The 25,033-nt window shown below is 42.4% G+C and overlaps 1 protein-coding gene across 1 annotated transcript; it reads left to right on the forward strand.

The window, feature by feature from the left end:
• The first annotated feature begins 408 nt into the window (after positions 1-408).
• alg6 (ALG6 alpha-1,3-glucosyltransferase) lies at positions 409-20,070 on the forward strand. Its single transcript, XM_029428826.1, has 14 exons — positions 409-591; positions 895-979; positions 1,602-1,691; positions 1,891-1,979; positions 2,109-2,191; positions 5,589-5,653; positions 6,365-6,550; positions 8,443-8,578; positions 11,990-12,075; positions 13,518-13,602; positions 13,884-13,954; positions 15,130-15,198; positions 16,999-17,191; positions 19,111-20,070. Exons 1-14 carry the CDS (start codon positions 510-512, stop codon positions 19,306-19,308), a joined length of 1,518 nt encoding a protein of 505 aa, XP_029284686.1. The 5' UTR covers positions 409-509; the 3' UTR covers positions 19,309-20,070.
• Positions 20,071-25,033: the final 4,963 nt, after the last annotated feature.

The raw sequence follows: 25,033 nt of genomic DNA on the forward strand, positions 1-25,033 counted from the left end.
AAAGTTTGACTTCTCAGTTCAATACCAGCTGTAAATTATAGAGATATTAGTGGACAAATAGACCTTTAATATGCACAATATCCATCAATTTGTCATAAATCTAGTCTCAATCGATGTTGCATTCATAGTGGCTGAGAATTTTGAAGATTTCAAATCAAAGTTGTAATAATTAACAACAAACGATTTGAGACACTGATGATGAACCAGGCCTTTAAAGTTAAAAGAGAAACCCTTATATATCTACTATAGCTACAGTTAAAACTCGTTTCACACAGTTATTCTATCATAAATTATGCCGCAATGGTCAAATTGAGGAAAATACGTCTTTCTCTAGGTGTTCCCGAACGCCTCATGTCTCTAGGAGCCCACGTCACTTGTGCAGTGCCCAATGAGAACTCGCAACGAAGTCTTGATGGATGACGTATACAGGAAATATAGACAGATTTTGAAGCAGACACATTTTTGAGCTTTTATTTCTCCTCTTTAAGCTATTTTTACAAGTCGAAGTTATGCAAACGTGGAGTCTCGTATCACTTTGTGTGTTGCTCGGTGTTACTGTGAGATGGGGCGTTTCGTTAAATTCATATTCAGGTAGGAAGAGTGTGGAGTTTAACGTTGACATGATGCACCATTCAGTCTTCTGTGCTACACTACTGCTTATTTCAGTGTAGCTCCTCTTATTTTCTATAAACTATCGACCTAAAGTTGTTTTACACATATCGGGGTGTTGCTGTTAGCGGTGTGTGTGTGTGTGTGTGTGTGTGTGTGTGTGTGTGTGTGTGTGTGTGTGTGTGTGTGTGTGTGTGTGTGTGTGTGTGTGTGCGCGCTTGTGGTTAAATTGATGTAAGTCAGGTTCCCATGCATCAGACTAACGGCTGAATGATTTTTCTCCAGGGGCGGAGAAACCTCCCATGTTTGGCGACTATGAAGCTCAAAGGCACTGGCAAGAAGTGACCTACAACCTCCCTCTCAAAGATTGGTCAGTTGGAAGTTTGCTTACTCCCTGGAACAAGTTTGAGAAAGCCAAGAAGTTTCAGGCAGCTGAAAAGAGTATGAGCTCTTTTGGGTTTTGACAGGGACTGGAAATATTGTACTAGATCGGACTCAAAACACTAATGTATATTTAATGGCGAGAGCAGATTATGTGAGGCACATGCCCACAATACCATATGTATGGGAAAAACAAAAATCCAGAAGATCACCAAGGAAGTGACAAAATTGAAGCTGAAACTGCATGTTTATAACAGTAATGTTGCTGTACAAGTCTACGCACAATGAAGCATAAGATACATCTATGAGCAATCCAGGATGTCTACCTTTCACCAATGGCTACACCCCTCTTTTTTGATATTGACATGTTATATTAATCATTACATCACAAACAAATATTACTGTAAGTAAATGATTAACCTAATTTAAAAATAAATAAATAAAATTATGAAACAAATAAAATAGAATATAATCAAATAAGGGAGAGCGAAAAAGAAAATAACACGTTTGGTGTTTGTAATGAAGCCTTTAGAGTAGCTGCACCCCCTTTAATGAGTATTTGTCTTGACACAGTTTCAAAATAAATATATCTAACATTTGTACTCATCCAGGTACTTTAACACCACCGAGAATGACTTGAACTACTGGGGTCTTGACTACCCTCCTCTGACTGCCTACCACAGCCTGATCTGTGCTTTTGTGTAAGTATTTTTTAGTATATTTTACATGATATCTCTGCTTCAGTGTTTATAATGTTTATTGAAGAAACAGTCTCCATGTTATGTCAATTTTAATATGGCACACGTTGCTTGTCTACCATTTCAAAAGCAGGCCCCCTTGCCTGTCAATTAAGGATTATAAATACTATAATTTCTATAATTTAACTATATATTCCTGCAGAGCCAAGAAGATAAACCCTGAATGGGTGGAGCTCCACAAATCCAGAGGTTATGAAAGTGAAGCGCACAAGTTATTTATGAGAGCTACAGGTACAGTAACCATGAGAAAATATAGTGAAAAGCTTCCATGATCCACATCTACCTCAACCTTAAAAAAACCAATAATTTAGTTACTTACAAAATAGATATGTTATAATGCGGTTCTTTGTTCTGTTTCAGTCCTGGTGGCAGATTTGCTGATATACATTCCTGCTGTGGTTTTATACTGTCTATACCTGACTGATGGATCCTCTAAAAAAAAGGTAACACTTGCCCAATATGAAATGACATCTAACATCAACAAAAAGAACCATCCATCCATCGTCTACCGCTTATCCGGGATCGGGTCGCGGGGGCAGCAGCTCCAGTAAGGAACCCCAATCTTCCCTTCTCCGGGCCACATCCTCCAGCTCCGACTGGGGGATCCTGAGGCGTTCCCAGGCCCAGTGAGGAGATATAATCTCTCCACCGAGTCCTGGGTCTTCCCCGGGGTCTCCTCCCAGCTGGACGTGCCTGGAACACCTCCCTAGGGAGGCGCCCAGGTGGCATCCTTACTAGATGCCCGAACCACCTCAACTGGCTCCTTTCAACGTAAAGGAGCAGCGGCTCTACTCCGAGTCTCTCACGGATGGCTGAGCTTCTCACCCTATCTCTAAGGGAGACGCCAGCCACCCGTCTGAGAAAACCCATTTCGGCCGCTTGTACCCGTGATCTCGTTCTTTCGGTCATGACCCAGCCTTCATGACCATAGGTGAGGGTAGGAACGAAGATCGACCGGTAGATTGAGAGCTTTGCCTTCTGGCTCAGCTCTCTTTTCGTCACAACGGTGCGGTAAAGTGACTGTAATACCGCCCCCGCTGCTCCGATTCTCCGGCCAATCTCTCGCTCCATTGTCCCCTCACTCGCGAACAAGACCCCGAGGTACTTGAACTCCTTCACTTGGGGTAATGGCTCATTCCCTACCCGGAGTAGGCAATCCACCGGTTTCCTGCTGAGAGCCATGGCCTCAGATTTGGAGGTGCTGATCCTCATCCCAACCGCTTCACACTCGGCTGCGAACCGATCCAGTGACTGTTGAAGGTCACAGACCGATGATGCCATAAGGACCACATCATCTGCAAAGAGCAGCGATGAGATCCTCAGGTCACCGAACTGCAACCCCTCTCCTCCACGACTACGCCTCGATATCCTATCCATGAAAATCACGAACAGGATTGGTGATAAAGCGCAGCCCTGGCGGAGGCCAACATTCACGGGAAACGAGTCCGACTTACTGCCGAGTATCCGGACACAACTCTCGCTTTGGGCGTACAGGGATTGGATGGCCCTCAAAAGTGACCCCCTCACCCCATACTCCCGCAGCACCTCCCACAGTATCACCCGGGGGACCCGGTCATACGCCTTCTCCAGATCCACAAAACACATGTAGACCGGATGGGCCACTGTGGAGTTGTTTGACTACCTCAGTGACTTCCATCAGGGAAATTGATGATGATCCCCCATCAGCTTCCAGCTCTGCCTCAACCATAGAGGGCGTGTTAGTCGGATTCAGGAGTTCCTCAAAGTGCTCCTTCCACCGGCCGATAACCTTCTCAGTTGAAGTCAGCAGGGTCCCACCCTTGCTGTACACAGCTTGGATGGTTCCTCGCTTCCCCCTCCTGAGGTGCCGGATGGTTTTCCAGAAGCACCTTGGTGCCGATCGAAAGTCCTTCTCCATAGCTTCTCCGAACTTCTCCCACACCCGCTGCTTTGCCTCTGACACGGCAGAAGCTGCCGCCCTTCTAGTCCTTCGATACCCTGCAACTGTTTCCGGAGTCCTCCCGGATAACATAACCCGGAAGGACTCCTTCTTCAGTCGGACGGCTTCCCTGACCACCGGGGTCCACCACGGTGTTCGAGGGTTACCGCCCCTTGAGGCACCTAAGACCTTGAGACCACAGCTCATCACCGCAGCTTCAGCAATAGAGGTTTTGAACATCGCCCACTCAGGTTCAATGCCCCCAACCTCCACAGGGATGGCTGAAAAGCTCCGCCGGAGGTGTGAGTTAAAGATCCCCAGGACAGGGGCTTCCTCCAGACGTTCCCAGTTCACCCGCACTACCCGTTTGGGTTTACCAGGTCTGTCCAGAGTCTTCCCCCACCCCTTGATCCAACTCACCACCAGATGGTGATCAGTCGACAGCTCCGCCCCTCTCTTCACCCGAGTGTCCAAAACATGCGGCCTCAGGTCAGATGATACGATTACGAAATCGATCATTGACCTTTGGCCTAGGGTGCTCTGGTACCACGTGCACTTATGAGCATCCTTATGTTCGAACATGGTGTTTGTTATGGCCATTCCATGGCTAGCACAGAAGTCCAACAACAAACGACCATTCGGGTTTAGATCAGGGAGGCCCTTCCTCCCAATCACGCCTCTCCAGGTGTCTCCATCGTTTCCCACGTGTGCGTTGAAGTCTCCCAGCAAGACTACGGAGTCCCCTACTGGAGCCCCCTGCAGGGCTCCATTCAGGGTCTCCAAGAAGGCCGAATACTCAGAACTGCGGTTTGGGGCATAGGCACAAACAACAGTCAGAGTTTTCCCCCCCATAACCCGAAGGCGTAGGGAGGCGACCCTCTCGTCCACCGGGATAAACTCCAACGTAGCGGCGCTCAGCCGGGGGCTAGTGAGTATCCCCACCCCGGCCCGACGCCTCACACCTTGGGCAACTCCGGAGAAGAATAGAGTCCAACCCCTATCCAGGAGTACGGTTCCAGAGCCAAGACTGTGCGTGGAGGTAAGCCCCACCAGATCCAACTGGTAGCGATCCACCTCCCGCACTAGTTCCGGTTCCTTCCCCCACAGAGAGGTGACGTTCCATGTCCCCAGAGCCAGCCTCTGCTGCCCGGGTCTGGTCCGTCGAGGTCCCTGACCATCACTGCCACCCGTGTGACAGCGCACCCGACCCCAGCGGTTTTTCCCATGAGTGGTGGGCCCACAGGATGGATGGATGGGAGGCACCACGTAGCTTCTTCGGGCTGTGCCCGACCGGGCTCCGTGGCAAACCCGGCCACCAGGCGCTCGCTGTCGGGCCCTCCCTCTGGGCCTGGCTCCAGACGGGGGCCCCGGGCTTCCTCCGGGCAGGGTCTCTCCTTTCCTTTCCCTTTCTTTCATGAAGTCGTTTTTGAACCATTCTTAGTCTGGCCCCTCACCTGAGACCAATTTGCCTTGGGAGACCCTATCAGGAGCACTAGGCTCCAGACAACACAGCTCTCAGGTTCATAGGGACACACAAACCTCTCCACCACGATAAGGTGATGGTTCCCAGAGAGGCAAGAACCAAATACCATAATTTTCCTCTCAGTCTGGGGAACTCAAACTTATTGAAACAAATTACAGTGCCATATTGTGTAATTATGAAGTCATTATTGCTATACAATATGATGCAATTACATTTTCAAGGAAGTTATGTATAGTGTATGTGTAGTTATGTTTTATAGAAGTTTATGTTTAGATCTCTTTCACACAACAAAGTCAGTAAGTGTTTATCGTGTGATTTAAATATTTTTGACATAACCCATAACCTGTAATGCATCATTGTATACTAATAACCAGTGGACTGTAGTTAGATTTAATTTATGTTTACTTTCCAACGACTAATAAATGCTCTTTGTCTCCAGGTTTCCACTGTGTTCTGCTTCCTTCTATACCCAGGCCTAATTCTTGTTGACTATGGGCATTTCCAGTATCCTTTATTAACAGGTGCCTTTCTACTATTTATTCACTCTGATATCATTAATGTAATTTGCTTTGATGACTTCCTGTTAAATAATCAGCTTGAAAGATGCAGCCATTGACTTTAAAGTCCCGATCCTAATAGTAGTAAAGTAGCATATCAAGTAAATATTATATGAAGTTTATTTTCTTATAGCCTTTGTAACACATGTTGAATTGATTGAACTTGTAATACGATTTGGTAATGGATTTAAAATATTGTTTGGTTATTTTAGTTAGTTGTTTATCACTAAATAAGTGTCCTATATGACGAGGTTAAAACTAAACTCATAGCTTTTTATCATAGTTTCTGAAAAGTTCACAGTTGGACATTTTGCCCCACAGCAACATTATATAAGATTGTTTACAACTTCAAAATATTTGTCATTTTTGTTCTTGTCGTGCTCCTTTATTAGAGATTCTATAGGGAGAAACACCAGCTGTTAGGGGGCACAGTGATTCTGTCATATAATGAACAATTTAAAGAAAAATGTGTTGCTGTGGTTATTCAGACACTCTCAAACACAACAATGAAAGAGTTGATGTGTGAACTAAGCATCTGAACTGAACTGACCCTGGATCAGCTGCTGTTTTCTAATGTTCTTGAGCTGTTAACCTCCGCTTGTCTTGACCTTATACATGAAGACACTGTTAGCACAATATTGGCCTTAAACCCAATCAGGTACAATGGAGTGAGTTTGGGCTTTGCCCTGTGGGGGGTTCTGGCTCTGGGTCTCGGCTGCGATGCTTTGGGCTCCGTGGCCTTTTGCCTGGCTCTCAACTACAAACAGATGGAGCTGTACCACGCTCTGCCCTTCTTCTGCTACCTGCTGGGGAAGAGTGTCAAACTGGGCCTGATGGGGCGAGGGTGAGTGTTTGTTTGTGTCCTATTTTTCATTCTCCTGCACACAACATAAGTTTTCTTCATATTTTAAAGGAATTTTAATTTGTGTTAGTTAACTACAGCAGTGGTCCCCAACCTATTTTGTCCAACCTACCCACACAGTACAATCAGATGAGCTCAAGTACCTTTAATCATACCCCTTTGATAGTTTGGATGGCTTCATGTAACTTCAATTTCATTTATTGAAATGTATTGAAAATGTTCTGGTACAGGATATAGATCCTCCACAGCATACTCTCAAACTACACAAAATAATACCACAACATACTTGTTTAAAATAACAATACTCACAAGTCAGCTTTATAATTATAGAACATATCCTTTGTTGACCAGAATGTATCCAATTGTTTTTAAATAATTAACTGAAGGAGCTTGCACTACATCCTCTCGGTGCTTTTACGGCACAAAAAGTGTAAAGAACCTTTATTTTTCAGAGAAAGGAATCATTTGAAGGAGTTCCCTCTTAAATCATACCTATTATTCCCAAAGTGTTTGAGAGGCTCAGCTGTGATATCATATATTCTGTGAACAAACTTTTAGCTTATGTAGTTGTTGGATAGTATTTCACCACAGAGAAAGCACAGTAGCTGAGATATATCTGAGGCATACGAGTCCAAACAAGACTAATTAATTTTGGAATTGTCTAATTTAAGGCTTAGTCAACATTTTTTTATTTACTATTATCACTTGAAGTGGCAGATACGGGATGTTTCAATCCTTTATCTATTACTTTAAGCTTTATTTATTTTACTTTCTACTGACTAGTTTTGACACACTCGTGATTGTGATCATCACACCATTTGTAATTCTATTCATGTTTTATTAACCTCCTACTGTAAATACAAATATAAAGATATAGTATATCATCAAATCACAATTTCTATGCTATGTTGACAGATTATATGAGCCACTCCCCCATCTTTCCATGCACTTGTAACTGCAGAAGTAAAAGAGTCAAAAGTTCAAGCCACAGTGCACTGACAATACAGCGTGACCAAAGAATGAATCATGTGAGGAAAGAAATGGGGGGGGAAAAGCAGCGCAACGAAGATTTATAATTTTCATGTCCTTCCTTCTTGAAAGAAAGGAAAGTAGGAGACAGTCAAACGTCTAAGTATTCTCTCTTTCCATCAGTTAAGATAACTGTTTATGTCTCAATAAAGCAAGCACTGGTAGAGAGGATTATTATAAGGATTATATTTGTGTCTGTGAAGTGATGACTATTCAACCTTGTCATTGTTTGGGTAATAATGTTTTGTCACTCTGCATAGAAGTGTCAGCTGAGTGCTCAAAGCAGATACGTAATGTCAGTCTATAAGCGAGCAGTGTCCTCAGGGGAGTCACAGAATGACTGAGGTAATCAGACTGGATGCTGTTACTAGTGTGTCCAGTGTCTGTTTATCTAGTAACAATGTACCAAGGGCATTTAGTAGCAAATGGAGAGCTGGATTAGAAGAGCCGGGGGGGGGGGGGGGAGGAGATATGTCCAGATGACTCTCTCGCCATGCCCAAACTCCTCAGCTATGCTGTGTGTGCAACTTAACCAGCAGCTTCACAGTTACAGCTGACAAGATAGTCTGACCTACACAGGAAGACTTTCAGCTGATGCATGGCTTTCACTGCATTCCTCATCGCAAGGGTCAAATCCCAAATTTAGGACTTGCAGACAGTATGCACTAATTGTTTAGGGAATGTAGACAAACTGCTAATGCTAACTGCTACTCGCTAATGTAAACATTTGTATATTTATTTTAGTAAATTACTTGCCTATGTTTTCCTTCTTCATATTCATATACATCTGTACCTCCTGCACTCCGACATGATGCGTGTCTCTCTGTGTGACCCTCCTCATGTAGGCTTTTCCTGTTGGTGAGAATTGCTTCCACGGTGTTGGTGATTTTTGCCCTCTGCTGGCTGCCCTTCCTGTCTGACCCCGGTCACGCCATGCAGGTGGTCAGGAGGATCTTTCCCGTGGCTCGTGGTCTGTTTGAGGTACAGTAGAGTTTCTTCCAGTCTGAAAAACCACATCTGAGAAGCTTGATCTTGCCTTTGAGACATTTTAGTGTTATCAAAAAAAGCATTTGTACTCTTGTCATGCAAGGCATCTATGAATAGCTACTCACAACCCCAAAATATAATTTAAAAGAAACAAATGGAGGAAGATAATATCTCCTAATAGAACAAAACATCTCAATATATAGGCTACTGTTAAGACAAGTATGCATACTGTCTAACAGTATCTTTAAGTTAGTATTTTTACTTCTCCATCAAATGTAGCCTCAGATAGGGGGGAGGGCTATGTGTTGTTTTATTTTAGCTGAAGGGAGAGTAGTCTGACTTTTCTAAGAAAGCAGATAAGGGGTCAGATAAAGGCCCACTCATTCTGTGGTTGTAATAACAGTTTATTTATCAGCTCTTTAATAAATGGGTGTATTTTCACTATTTTCTTATGTTTGCTATATCAGTTTGATATATCAGTTTGATATATTGTATTTGTTTTCTGAGACAATATCAACAATATACAAGATTCAGCCCCCTCCTCACTCTACAGGTAACAATCAACATTGTGCTGCTTTTTATATGATCATATCACACAATATTGGATCCTTAAATCAATCAATGTTTTGATTAATAACTCCTTTTAATATCAGCATGTTGTTTAAGTATCAGTGTGAATGAATTGCCCTTGAAGTGGCGTCTTTATTTGCCTTACTTTGTTGTAATTTCTGTTGAAACAGGATGTTGTTTCGAGACGTAGCACAGCAGGGGATCATTCTAAACTGTAATTGTATTGTATTGTAGGAAGGCGGTTTGATATTATAGGGTTCCTTATGATGGCTTGGAAGTTTTGTTTGAGTCTACTGTGTTCTAGGAAGTAACATTTCTCTAAGAAGTTAAAGCCTAAAGCCTTTAATTTGAACAATTTACAGCATGAGACTGTGACCAGTGCATGAAAGTCAAACTCCTGTCATTCCCTTCACACTGCTCCATACTCTCAGCATGGTGAACACCCCTCCACCCTCCAGTGCTTAGCCAGTGGGAAATAGATACCCTGCAGGATCAAAGAAAACAGTGGAATAAAATGGGGAAAGGTCAGGAGATCAGTGTCACTCTATCTCTGGAAGGTGTTGGGGTTCAGGACGTACAGTAGGAGGGTATAGATAAATCTAACTAATTTATGTCCTGGGTGTTTTCAGCACTTCATAGCAGAGCCATGTTTTAGCCATACGAAATGATGAGGGGGGCAAATGCTACATTTAAAGGCGTATCTGAGCACATCCGACAACTGCTGCCTGCTATCCACTTTATCTTTGGAAAGCATATAAATATGATAGACTGTTTTATAGCACACACACACACACACACACACACACACACACACACACACACACACACACACACACACACACACACACACACACACACACACACACACACATTTGTTTGCTGTGGTAAGTCAGTTGTTGCCTTTGAGAGATAATGAAGCACAGGACTTTGATATTAATAAAATAAAAATAAAAAAGCAATAATGAACAGTGAGCGCGAGTTCAGACTTCAGCTGGCAGTGTTGAGAGCTGTCATGGAAGGAGCAGAAGTAAAGTAACTGTGTGTGTTTCTGTGCTTGCACGTGTGACTGACTGCTCAGAGGCCAAGGTTTGCGGCTCTCATTTCTGAAACCCCCGTATGCCTCCTCTTGTCCCGGTCCCTGAGGTGGCACCCACCACAAGGTGTCACGGATGTGAGAAGTAATTGAAAATTCTACCGGAGGAGCAGATGGCAGCGTGCGCTGTGGCAGTATTTGTTCAACGAAATGATGCAAACATAATACACAGGGTGTGAGAGACACTATCCTCTCCTGTGACGACAGCATGAGAGGCTGCCGGGTTGCGTCGTCCCGAACTAATTGTGAAATTGTGCACGTAAGCAGAAGCTTTGGACAAGGGGACAGGGGTGAGAAAGGGGTGGCGGGGAAGAAGGGGGCTGGTGACTGGTGGTCGTAGCAGCTTCTGGGCGGGAGCAGTTGTAAGTTTACCCACTGAGCTGCATTCTGCCGTCTCACGTTGCTGCCTGCTCACAAAAATGGCACCAAATGCTTCCCCCTGTGAAATTCCATGCTGGCTTATAGGTGAAGGAGCCGCGCTGCTCTTGTCCCTCCCCCCCCTTACATTTGCCGATGGGACCCCCCTCTTGTAAATGTGTTGCTTTCAGGCGGCGTCCAGAAAAATTCCCGTAGCGGTTATTTGGAGCGGGGAGGCAAAGAGGGAAGGGGCTGAGACAACACAACGCTGGACGGCCCAGTGCTGCTGACTGGGCTGCCATTAGGATCCACACAGCTGTGCTGTGAGCAGCTGTAGCACAGAGGAGGGAGAGGAGGCCAGAAATAGTTTTTCTAGACAGGGCCACACACTGAAACCATTCACAGTGGAATCATAAAGCTGATCTAGGCACGCTGTCTCTGTGACGTGTGATATCATAGTGCACAGTGGCGGCTTGGGCCTCAATATCATCTGATCCCTGCACAACTGTTTAAGCACTTAAATCGACTGAATCTCACAGCAACGCCCTCCTCTTCTCTTATAAACCACAAGTACTTTTAGCATAGTGTTAAGGCTGTAACATATCTTCCATATTATTCAGATCTGATTTTACAGGTTATCTACAAACCCTTATCTACAAAAACAATATCAAAATGATACAGTCCCAACATGAGAGAAACCTGTATGGTGTTTTCTTTAGAGCTGAAATTATTAGTATTTTTTATAATTGATTAATAGTTTCAGTCATTTTAGGCTCATCTCATTCTGTAATCAGCTTCCCAAATGTGAGGAGGTCCAGCTCGTCTTTGTTTTATATCATTGTAAAATGAATATGTAGCTTTTGGACTGTTGGTCAGACAAAACAAGTCATTTAAAGGAGTCACTGATGGCTCTGGAACATTTATATTTTTCACTATATTCTGCAATTAATCAATTATTTAACAAAAGAAATTTGCAGATTTTTTAATAATTAAAATTGTTATTTGCAGACCTTGTCAGCAAATTACTTCAGTAAAATGATTGAAATAAAACATATTTAGCTTAAAAACCGTATAAATGTAATTGTATAGACTAGAATAGTTTAACATGTTAACACCGCAGTGTTCTGTGGTTGGTCTGTATCTGTTGCTTATGCAGAAACTCGTCTGGTTTGACATTTGACCTGTGTCCTCAACTTTACAAATAAGTCCCGTGCTTTTGACAGCGGACTAAATTTATGGAGGGTTATGTACAAATGTCCCTCTGGAATTCCCCGTGGGATGTTTATTGCACTTTCAGAGAGGAAATTATTACTTAGAGCAGTGCTTTCTCTTCCAAATGGAATTATTGGTAATTAATCTGTGTGTGTGTGTGTGTGTGTGTGAAGGATAAGGTGGCCAACACATGGTGCAGCTTGAACACCCTGATAAAGATCAGATCCATTCTGTCCAGTGACTCCCAGATGTACCTCAGGTAATCCCTCGATCTATCCAACAAGATTTCTCTTTTTCTCCACTATCTGTCATTGTTTCCCTCTTTTGCTGTATCGTTCTGTCTCTGTTCTTCTCCTGTCTCTTGTTTTCCCTCCTTTCATTTACTGGGAAAGCGTAGCTTGCCCAAGGGAATGAAAAGTGTGATTCAGTGGGGTGGAAATAAGATCATCCCTTAAGGAAACATCTTGAGACGAACGTCTGAACATAAAGTCATGGCTGTCTTTGAAAATGTGGTGACAAGAGGTTCAATTGCCCCAGGAGCTATTGAAACCTGATTTTCTTTTAAAAAAAATGTTACAGATTATTTGCTCTATTCAATGATGAAGTGCGTGAGGAACACATTAATTGTGCTATCAAGGGAGACAGTGTTGTGAACACTGAGCACTCATGACACTTGAGTTTCTCTTCCGACTGCCCCACAGCAAATCTCCGGAAGTATTAGTTATTTTAACTAAAAGCTGAGAACCTGTCCGACCACAATGGGAAAACAGTTGTGTCATGGTGGAGCCTGCTTAAATAACCCAGTACGCTAAATTTAGGAGTCCTATGTTCACAGCATGGACACGTTTCTGCTAGACTGCTAAGTCCGGGGATCAAGTTGGACTTCTTTGAGTGTCGTGCATTTCAAACAAATGAAAAACGCTCTTGTCTTTTTGGCACAGGGAGCAGATCGTTAATGCTCTGGTGTGGGCGTACTGTGTACATAGAATGAATCAGCTGTGAAAAGTGATCCATGTCCTTCCGGACCGCAAAACCCTGCCCTACACATAACACGTGCATAACACACTCGCTGTCATACACACTAAATACCTACTTACTGGTCCTTCGCTACCATCTATCTACCACTATCATTATATCTATCCATCTATCTATGTCTCTGTTTCGTAGTACAACACATTGTTGCCCTCACGCCTTGAACTAACTCGCTGCCCGACCTCTCAGCACATTCACGCTGACACATAGTCACTCTCTTCCGGTGCCTCCACCCCCAGCAGGTGACAATTGAAGGGTTAAACTAATGCCTGCTAACCCTAAGAAGGGGCCAGTATTTGGTCATTTCCCACATAGCAGAGGTCTTAGTTTGTGGAGCAGGCGGTGTCTAAAAAAATGGATCCACAGTTCGATTTTAGTTACGAAATGTTGATTGTTTGCTTTTGACATCAAAATCAGATCATCTAGTGCCACTGACTGAAAACAGATCTGGTCTTTTTTATTTTGGGCAAATGAGTCAACGCTACAGAAAGATGTGCAGTATGTGTAAGCCTGGAATTATGTGCAAATGCAATTATTCATATTGACTCCAATTCGATTGTATACTCTCCGTGTCTCCTGCTGCAGTAACTTTATCTCCCACTATGGATTTTCACATTTATTGTGCATGTTTTTGACAGTGCTGATGTGATACAATTGTATTGTTTTCAGTTTTGCCTGCACTCTTCTGGCAGTCCTACCTTCCTGCATCAGACTTCTGACAAAGCCCACCTTCTGGCAGTTTAAACTGGCTTTGGTGAGTAGCATCCAACTGATTTTAAAAGAAATAGAGCCGAATGTACGGACCCTAACCCTTTACAGACATTAAAGCTCAAATATCAGGAATTTACGTAATCATTTTAATTTGCAAACCTTTTGCATTTCATGGTCTTTCACTAAAGTAATATCAAGTAATTACAATGTGAACATTATTTATGCTGCTGTTTTTTCCCTTCACTTTATTAAAAAGCATGCTACCCCCTATTGTCGTTCAACAACAGTAGTTTTTGTAGTAATAATCTCAATGTCCCTTTTTAGGCTAATTCCTCTCTGGCGTTTTTCCTCTTCTCCTATCAAGTCCACGAAAAGTCCATCCTCTTGGCTGCCTTGTAAGTACAGAGGTAATATTTCACTACATGTGACAGCAGATGGTAACAAACATTAATTGTACTTTTTCTATCTTGTAGCGATACCTCAAATATTCATGAGTATAGATTTCATTTCTGCTCACAAGGAGCCATTCACCCGTTCCCCCACTTCAGACCTCAGTTTATGTCCTGCAGATTGTTAATGAGTTGAAGACGTGCGCACTTTGTTAAAGTGACATCGTCCTCCTGCTGTTCTCCCACAGTTGCAGAGGGAAAATCTATTTAAGTACCGACTTGCTACTGAGGGCTTATTCACCTCTGTCATCACACTCTGTGCCACACAGACACAAAAGCAGCCCTCCTAGCTTCCTTTGTCATTAATGTGAGTAAATGCAGTGCTTGCACATGTGAGCATAAAGACGTGCATGTGTGAGATTAATTACCATTTACCTCCATATGTATAAAGCTGTGTAGGTACAGAGTGAAGTCTGGCATAGATTTGACGAGAGCAAGGGATTTGGTTTCTTGATCTGGGCTCATCTATTAATCTAGATTAGGGTAGATTGTTGCTTTATTAACTATTGAGTTATATCTCCCACCTGTCCCCCTGAATCAATCAGTAATGCATGTCCAGGGATTAGGAAAGAATGGCAGGCGGCAGCTCGGGGCGTTGTTTGCGCAGGATCAATTATTGGGCTGTAACAGGATCGCCAAAGAGCACTGGCTGTAATTATGGGCTCAGGGACCGGTGGAAAGTGCCCCCCTCGGAGCACCGTGCACAGCTAGCACTGGCAAGCAATGACGCAGGAAACCAGGTTCAACTCACAACAATCCTTCGCTTCACAGAAACACACACATGTGCCGTGAGGTCATAACTTTAACTTTCTTGATACATTTGTCATGTATATAATGTTGAAATGGAATGCTTGCAGTGGAAGATGGATTTGTAATACATACATGCCAGGGCAGTTACAGTGAAAAAGCTTATACGGATACTTGCTTTGTGACGGACACGTCAATAATCCATTCCTGTGGATCGGGTTAGTTGCTTTAATATTATACACGCATGACAGCAGTTCACATCCAGCTGCGACCTAACATGGCCTCACTTCCTGTCTTACTGTAAAATGATATTAAATGGTGCTTACTGCTGAGTGTGTTTAACGGTGAGTATATCTAACTTTGATCTTTTCCAGGCCTGTCTGCGTCCTGCTGAATGACCTGCCCTTGATGGCTATTTGGTTCCTCCAGGCCTCTACATTCAGGTGAGACTGTGCGGAAGGAAGCCCACTGTAACTAAGCGCAGGTAGCACATTGATACGAGCTGGGTCTTAATAATTGTTTATTATTTATATCTGTAATTTACTGTAGCTTTTCAGTGCATGAGCAATTTGTTTATTTTTGGTTTGGGATCCATGCTCAAGAAAACATTTGTGTCGTTGTCACCAAATCATTCTGAGGTTTTATCTTTAGTTAAAGCCATTACTGGTGATGTGTTATATCATCTATATGTATGTTTTCTATAATCAATAAAGAAGCCACCACTAGCAGCTAGTTAGGTTAGCATTGAGACTGGAAGCAGGGGGAAGCCTGTCTCTGTCCAAAGGTAACAACATCATCAGTGTAAAAATGACATGTTGTTTTATGGGGGGGGGGGGTTATGTGCCATCTTTTTCTTGGCTGGACACAGTTGCTTCCTGATCAATGATCAGACACAAAAAGCTATTTCCCAAAATGTTGAACTATTCCTTCAGTAAACAGCAACGCCTTGCCAGCTTATGCTGCAGTACAAACATTTCAGTTACCATTGGCTATTAGTGAAGAGGACAACATACAGAAAGATTTAAGCAAATTAAAAGTACTATCAAAGGCAGAACTTGCCTGAGTCTTAAACTGACTTCATGAATCTTTTCTATGTGTGCTACTGTTACATTACATTTGATCATTTACCCTTATTCCATACTTTATCTTGTCACTTGTGGCCACGGCGATCATTGTTCATTCAAAGTTATGGAGTCTCACTTTAAGAAAAAGATGGACCTGTGGTATGTCCTGGTAGCTAATTTGGCACGTACCACTTAACTGCAAAGACCAGGGTTTGAATCTGGCACCTCTCTTTATTTCTCACCACTCTCAACTATCCAATGAGAAACGCCATAGAAAGCTAAATGGATCTACGGTGTGGGTTGAGCCGAGGACCATGAATGGAAAAGACAAGCAGTGCTGCAAATGCTCTGTCTAACTTTCACCAGCTGTTGCTAAATTCTTCCGGCAGAGCACTAATTGTTGTGTGTGTGGTTTAGTATAAGGATATCTGGGGATTACACGGCATAGTCTGCATGCCTGCTGTCTAAGTGTGCGTTGCGTATGGACAGGAGGTCATTCTGTCTCTGCTTCTCAGTACAGTCTGACTTAGACTTTCACATTATCCGCATCCTCTTCAGACTCCATTTAAAGAAATACATCTTTTGTCAGCATAATTGGCTGAGTGGATTCTCAACCAGCAATTTTAAAAAGGACAGAATGCAGCTTGTCTGTTTTTAAATTGACAAAGAAAGACAAAACATTGTTATACATGTAGCTGCTGAATGGATTTGTCTTTTTCTTTTGCAGTGAGTGGATGGGTTTTTACAAACTGATGATGATGATAGTGATGATTTACTATGAGTCAACTGTTGTTCTGGTCCGTGCCCCTCTGCTAAACTAAGATAAGCTTGGCATGAATGTCAGAGCCATCTCATCCCAGGGGACAGACTGTTTGTGGAAGCCAGCTGGACAAAAGCTATGTGCTTTACTGTTGCCCTTTTCTCAGCAAACATAATACTGAACTAAATGATGTACCCCTGCACGTATGAAAAAACATCATGCTATGTAAACTATATTTACATATTCTGTTGTAGAAGTGTTTAACACAGCTCCAGCTGCACATTGCTTGCCCACTCTGTTTAGAGTCATTATACATGGCTCTGTTTGGGGTTATTGTACACCACTCCAGACATTGACATCAGCAAAAATGCCTGAGTTCTAAACTGTAAATGCACCATTGTTCTTGTCCCTCTGTGCAGCATGCTGCCTCTGTTTTTGAAGGACGGTCTGCTGGTGCCCTATGTTGTGACTTCGCTGGGCTTCCTCTTCTTCAGCATCTATCTACTGTCTGCACTGGAGCACTGTTCAGAGGAAGAGCTGAGACTGGGAGCCTACCACAAGCTGTTATTCTACCTACCCAAACTGGACCTGGCCTGGATTGTAAAATGGAAGGTCAGTGTGGTGCAATCCCCCCTGACCAATGACTAATCACACGCAGCCTGTTGCACAACTGCTACCTGTGTCTGACTAATGGAGAAAAAACACCGTTTTCACCAAAGACATGTGTCCCCAGTCATGCTGAAGGCAAAACAATATTGTGTTTTCAGGGGGCAAAGAGCGCATTAACTTAAGTGCAAATGTGATTTCATGGTTTGCGTCAGGTAAATGTCATAGGTCAGGCTGCAGAGGTTGTGGTCTGCTACCCCAGAGATTTGTACAGGATGCTGTAACGTCTCTCATGATGGTTGCAGCACTAATTGGCTGCCAATAAAATAAAAGGTCATGCAGATTACTTAATACTCATTAACAGACGTAGGGGATACAGTATTGTAAGTCTTCATCTTTTGATTTCATCAACTCAAACAGATAAAGCCACTATGTGTAGAATATCTATTGGATTGTAATCTTACAAATGATTTTAATTAGACAATCCCAGTAACACTTTGGTGTAATCTATGTGTTGGCCCATTCGTCTAATTGTTAGCATGTCAGTTGGCATGAGTTTCTTTCCACCAGTGTCTTCTTGACACCACTTCTCTACCACTAGGAGTTGCCAGAATCACAAATGTTTTCTAATCCCACACACGGGGGCTTTCACTTCTGACGAGGCTCATGCCCAATGTTCAGTAAACAAAGCCGAGATATTGCTTGTTGATTAAGTTAACCGGTCATGTTATCAGGGATGCACAGCTGATGCATGTGTAATAAGAAGGGTGCTGATTTCAGGATCCCAGGTGGCGTCTGCTTTGAAAGAGGCACTAGAGCTAAATTGCAGCCGTGTGAGAAGATATACCCAACTGTATAAATAAAGATCATGTGCCGCTGTAAGTTGTGTAAGCTGTCCGATGATGAAAGCCGTTGCCAGCCAAAGAATTATTTATCACTTATTTAAGTTTCCACAGCGTCTGAAGTGGCTGCACCGCCAGCCCCTCAGTGACAGGGACTCTGGTAGGGTGTCAGAGATTAAGAGAAGGTGTCTTTTTATAGCGCGTGTCATTAACACAGGTTTGCCTAGATATATTTATTTACACAAGCAGCATAAATAGCGAGCCCCGATGATGGCGATAAGGTTTCATAGGTTTAGGGTGGCGGGGCGGGGTGTGGGCATGAGATGTTCCCTCCATCTTACTCGCCGACTTCTCTCTGGCTCATAAAGCCCAAATAGACACATGAACGATCTCACGCTCAGTTCTGTTTGCAACTCTGTAACAAGGCAAAAATCGGCTATTCTGCAGTGTGATACTCTTTTCTTTATAGCACCTCTCAAATGACCAATTTGATGTAAGTCATCCAGTGATAAATATGCAGTGTGATTTCAGAGCTCTTTCAAATTAAATCATTCATTGGTTTGATATTAAAGTTACACTTAAAATTAAGGGAAACGCTAACTGTTTGCTCTAACCCTGAGGTGACCGGTCTTTTCATTGTTTTTACGAGGAACAGTTTCTGGTTTGGAATATCAATTCATCACACAAAAAAAGCAGTTTGGCAAAGAGGCGGTCTACGCTAGATGGGTTTTTCATGGAGTTTGCTCAGTTGTCATGGAGATGGCATGCTTAAGAGACGGGGTCTGCCACGCAAACACGAACACCTGTTATCACGTGACCGAGATGCCGTGCTTGTGTCACGTGATGAAAACTAATGCATCTCCACGACAACAGAGCAAACTCCATTACCAATGAAGACAGTAAGATGTGGTTGAAAGCTCAAGAAGAAGCTCGTAAGTCGACCTTTAGTTGAGATTGAGTCTTTTCATTATGAACTCATCGTGCTTTATGATCTTGTGTCCCTGTTCTCAGTTAAATCACTCGATAACCTGTCTGTCTGTCTGTCTGTCTGTCTGTCTGTCTGTCTGTCTGTCTGTCTGTCAGTTCTACATCAGCATCGCAGTGATGGCTGGTCTGAGCGTCGTGACTGTAGCGTTGGAGCCTCCACCACATCTACCCGACTTGTTTCCTGTGTTGGTGTCTACTGCTGCTTTCCTGCACTTCTTTGGAACGTTTATATATTTCAACATTGTCCAGTTCAGCGAGCCACCGATCAGAAAGAGCCAAAAGAAAACCAACTGAACGGTGCCAAAGGCAGTGATATATATACGGCATAATATTTGTTTTAGCTAATTGGTGTTTAATGCTTCAATGGAGCCATTGTAACACCATGGGGCATGTTAATGTGCCATCTTGTCCCCTGTGTAAATAGCTGTAGAACTGCAACGATTATTCGGTCAAACAAAACTTTAAAAAAGTCATTATACTACAAACTCAGAGGAGCTGTGACATCAAGTGAAAGGAGAGGGTTGTTATACTTTTCCAGTTTGGACCAAATAAATTCACTAATCAGTCCCCCCTCTGTTACCAAAACCCATTTTCTTTAATTATCTTTTCTTGGACCACTGATCCTTAAACTACACTATTGCTGGCTAATCACAAAAGTACAAATAGACGAGCAGCGCACAGCCTACACATTTGACTTTACATAGCTCTGTGCCACAATAATAGGAACACCTATTGTAATGTTCAGTTAGTGTTAAGACCAGGGAGAGGTGTTGGTTTAATGTTGTGGTAACTCTTAAAGCCATAATTGGTGGTGGTGCTAGACTTAATGATATTGTAAGGTGTCCCTATTATTGTGTCCACCCTCAGTACCTCCTTTGGGTATTGTGATTCAAACACATACCTGAGGAGACTGGACTCTAGCAGTAACTGTTAAACATTATTCATGTGAACTTTTTACGGTTTTCTACTGTATATTTTCATCCACCACTGAAGATCTTTTTGTACAAACTTCGTTTTTGTGAAAATAAATAAAGTTTCTCAATGACCTAAAGTGAATATCAGTTTTATTGCCTCATTGTTAAAATGATTTAATTTTGAGCAGCTTCATATAAACTGTCTACATTTACCAAGTAGTCCGCTAAATCACCCCTAACAGTCTGGCAGAGACAGAGCCAATAATTGGACAGAAATTATATCTTTCAAAGCTTTTACTCAACATCATTAAATATTCATTACAAATCCGAGATACTACAAGGGTCCTGCGCAAAAGACCTGTTCATTTAAAACAAAACCAGTGACGGGACAGGCCTTTAAAAGAGATGATGGAAGGTGACATATCTGAACATAATGCCATAAAGTTGAAATACCACAGAAAGAAAAGGTACAAGCAATTTCTTTCTCCAATCTCTGAGCTAGTTAATGACGGGCATAAAAAAATCCATTACAACTATAAATGTTATCAGGTCAGTGAGGGTTGCCTGTGCATCTGAGGCTCCAGGCCGTTTGCCAATAACGAGCCACTGGGACAAATAGGAGCCCAAGATCTGAGTTAACTGTTTCTACAACAGGACATGAACACAAGGGGCCAATTAGAGGTGGTGTGAAAGGCGCTGGTCTGCATTTTTATTGCACGTTTATACAAAGCCATGCCAATACATTTAGAAGGCTGTGAGGAAAGCAGGAATTTACCTTCCCACTCCTGAAATGAGAAAGATGGATAGATAAATAAATACTATTAGTTGTACGTTAGTTGCATAATGCAGGTAAACAATTAATACAGCTGGGGGGAAATATTCTAAATGCATTTAAAACAATAATTTCTGGTCTACTTTATTCAAATAAAAAATTGACTGCTAGGCAACTCCATCTGCTGAGGAAGAGCATGTGATATGAACAAAATCTGAAAAGATTGAAGTCAATTATTAAACAAAAATCTCTAAATTCTTTGGTTCAAGATTCTCAAATATGAGGATTTTAATCCTTTTAAAGACAATATCTTTGGCTTTGGGGTGTGCATTGATTGGACAAAAATGACAAATGAAAAACTCGTATTGGGCATTTTTCATAATTGTATGACATTTTATATAGACTAAATAAAATAATCAAAACATTAAATGCGAAGGAAAATACGCATGACTTTTTTTTATTAGTATTAAAATATATTATATTTTTGAAAACCTATATATAAACCAGATAAACAGAAGGTGCACACACTGCAGTATGTGACAACACACTCCCAGTCACAGAACAGTAATAATACAGCTACACTATGAAATACTCATTGAAGCAAACTGCCGTGTCTGGCTGCGTTTACACTGCTCTGTTGTAACCGTTTTGACAAATTAGGTTTGCAATTGGAAACTCGTATATAAAATAGTCTGATCAGTATCCAGTTAATGTGATTCTGATGTTTAAAGAAAGTGAAATGATAACACATCTGAGCGAGTGAAAATAAGGCTCCTGTCACCGCCTCGTCTCTGTCTAGTTATCCAGGATGCATGTCCCCAGCTTTTGTGGCTCTAACACTCGGACGAGAGGCTGGCACAGAAGTAGATACTGTACCCTCATAGCTTAAACTTTCCCCAAAATCTCTCCAAGGGACTCCACAGATTTAGATCCCAACCTCGAGTGAAAACTGTTGGCATAGGTAAGAGATTATTTGTGATGTATCAGTGGTGGTAAGAGGGCCATTAAAAGCACCACAGATCCTTCTATCAGTCTCCAAAGGGGCCAGTATCAAAACATTAGTTTTGTTTATGAGCGTGCTGGCTTTGTCCTTCACGTGGCCTCTAAGGGTGATAAAGTGAGAGTTACACGATCCACCTTAGGCAGAAATAGGAAATGTTGCTGTGAACACCAGCTGTTGCTTAGGTCGACTCGGGCAGTGAGAGGCCTCGGCCTTCCCAGGCACTGCCAAATAAAGAGACTACTGTGTTGTGCAAGACCGTTTGTCCCCCCACATTTACTTTTCAAAAAGGTGTTAAACTGCACAGGTGGGGAGGATTGCATAGTTTTAGCCATAAAGGGGATGAGGGTTGCCATCTGAAAGAACATTATTTGCACAGCGTTGCAGCATTGTGGTTAATGTAGAATCAACATTTGTCAGCTGCCAGCCAGAGGCTCCGGCAGGTAGGCCGGGTCTGACATGTCAGAGGATTCGCTCGCACCGTTTCAGACACTTCTCCCGCAAGTGAATGGCGGCTTCCGAGACATCTCAGCCTCAAAACTGACAGCACAGATACCACATTTATTTCCTGCCTTATCTCCGCGGGTTCATACGCACAAGAGGTGAAGAGCAATTCCGTTACCTGTCAACAGCCAAGATGCCTCGCTAACAAAAACCTGGGGAATATGGGAGAGGAAAACATGATTGTAACCTCACTGGCACCCCATGATAGTACACACACCACCGTCACTGTCAAGACTGAATGTTCATAAAGAAGAGAGTTAACAGGAGGCATGTTTTCCATAAACCAAGATGTATGGAAATATATCTACCGGTCTTTAAACTAAAAACGTGTATTTCATTTCAGAAGTGGATTATTATGGACTTCAGAAACTCACAACTTCACAACTCCTAAACGCTAAAGTCAAGCATTAAAAACAGTGTTTATTTAAACATTTAAAATGCCAACTCTTTATGAATCCAGGCGATAGTCAAGGCAACACCAGTGGCAGGAAAATGCAGAAAAGCAAATGCAGAGACAAATAGTTTGAACAAATATGGACAAGAAGTCACTACAACTTTTAATCTCATCCTTTGATAACGCCAATTAGTGTTTTTATTCAACCCTCAACTATACTTGGTTATGAAAAAATGTGCTCCCTATGTTAATATTTAAAAGAATATGGAAGTATATTTTTTTGCACCCTAAGATGAAATGCAATGACATTCACTAAATCAGAAATCACGCCTGGAAAGATTGCATACTCTGCAACCCCCGGTGTCGATCGAAGGCCACCGGCTTCTCTTGGACCAAAATAGTATAATATACAACTCTCCCCTTTAATTGCAACCGTGTGTTCAATCAGAAAGCATAAAACTCCCGGTGGGTAGGTGGCATCTGTCTGTGAGGCCAGCTAGGATTGATGTGCCAGAGTCTGGGAGCCGCCTGGGCCGGCGGCCCACGACCTGCGACACAGCCCCATCACTTTTATCACATCTTAAGGAATCTTCTCTTTAATACAGCCCATTACTGCAGACATACAAATCTTCCCCAACGTGGCCCCATCTATGGCCTGATCAATTTTTACACTGCTGAGCCGTCCCCTTTCTCCTCATTTTGTCATCTCAAAATTCATATTATATAGGATTTTCTTATGGGAAAACTGCAATAAAAATATGTTACCACCCTAAAGATGTGCACAAGTCAGTACTTGGCTGTTACTAAAAAGCATCAGAGAAAATAAAATTTGTTTCTGCGGTAAGCAGAACTGTTTAAATGTTATTTATTTTTATGTTCCTAAGAAAATATATTGTGAAGTGCAGCATTGATTTAGAACATAACCATGTCTCGGTACGGGTTGGAGAGGCTGAATTTATGAATCCTTTGCACAACTCCTTTAATTGAATTTTCCAAATCTCTCACCACACACAAATAATCAATACCCACTGCTGAGGGAAACTTGCCTCAGAATTATTAGGGCCTTTCTTTTTCAATTTTGTAGTCATCAGCACATACAGGCGCTCTGGGTATTTGTAATGCCGCGACTATACCTAGAGGATTTATGCTCGCACCAAGTCTGATTGCTCACAAAGAGTGACTTCTTTAGAATGCTTACTGAAACTTTTGTTAACCTTAAAAGGACGGTCGTAAGCGCTTCTTAACACTGCACTCTCACTCTGCGTGAAGAAGTAGTTTTAACTATCACAGCATAAGGCGGAAGGAAAAGGGGATGACAAGGCAGGTAAGAGAGGGAGAGGGAGAAGAAGACATAAGAGGAGAAGCGGGATTGGAGGATTGACCTTCATGGTTTAAATGTCCTCATGGATTTACTCAGCTGCCTCTGCAGCGTGGAGGTGCACCTCAGTGAGGGGAGAGCCTGGGGTACAAAGTCTGGACATGCAGAAAGGGTTCTCCCTGCTGTGTTTAACCATACTTCTAAGTGCAGGCAACACAAAGGGACATCTGGATGTGCATGCTTTTGTACAAAAATTAAATAAACAATCACAGAGACACACACACACACACACTCCTAAATTAGGTAAATTAAATAATGGCCGCTCACTTTAAGTTGGATGTTTCCCAGATCTTCCTGTAAAGCCTGGTGAGAGTAAGACAATCTAATTTAAAAGATGATCTACTGTGTATTGAGTCTGTGAGTGAAAAAACAGTTAATTACAAATGATCTAGAAATCAATCACTACTTACCACCTCAAGAACACCTCTGGCTTGATGGGGAAATTAGTCAAACTACTGTATAAACTAGTGCCTCACTGTAGTATATCAATATGTCCATAAAAAGACAACTACTACTTGTAAGTAGAAAATACAGCAGTACACTTACTGTAGCTATTTTCAGGGATGACAAACCCTTTTTTTTTTACTATACTTTGGTTTATATTTAGAACTTCATACACAATAATGTAAGCACATATAGTACATTCCCACGTCCTCATAAAGTGCTCAGTCTTGTTCAAAGAGTCTCTTAAATTCCCCAGCACATTTAGGTTCAGCCGATGGACCTAAAGCCTAACGGCCATAGTAGCAATTCTAAACAAACATTTTACAGTAGTGCAGGATCACGCTTAAAGATACCATCAACATCATCCGTCTGGATTTCACGCTCCCAGCTGATATAGGCCAGACCTCTTCAGCAGCTTTGAATAACAGTTTATTTACTTAAAATGTGTGTCTCAATGCACATAGAGGGCCAATTCACTCCCTTCTATCTGCCCTGACATTGTGAAGACTGTTGTTGTAAGGAGGCCTATGCAAAACTGATAAATTTCACAGATCCACCATGTGACAAAAATGTGACATTCCTGGGGTGTGGATCCACAATGCATCATGTATGT

Source organism: Cottoperca gobio, chromosome 4, assembly GCF_900634415.1.
Source record: "Cottoperca gobio chromosome 4, fCotGob3.1, whole genome shotgun sequence".
Lineage (NCBI taxonomy): Eukaryota > Metazoa > Chordata > Actinopteri > Perciformes > Bovichtidae > Cottoperca > Cottoperca gobio.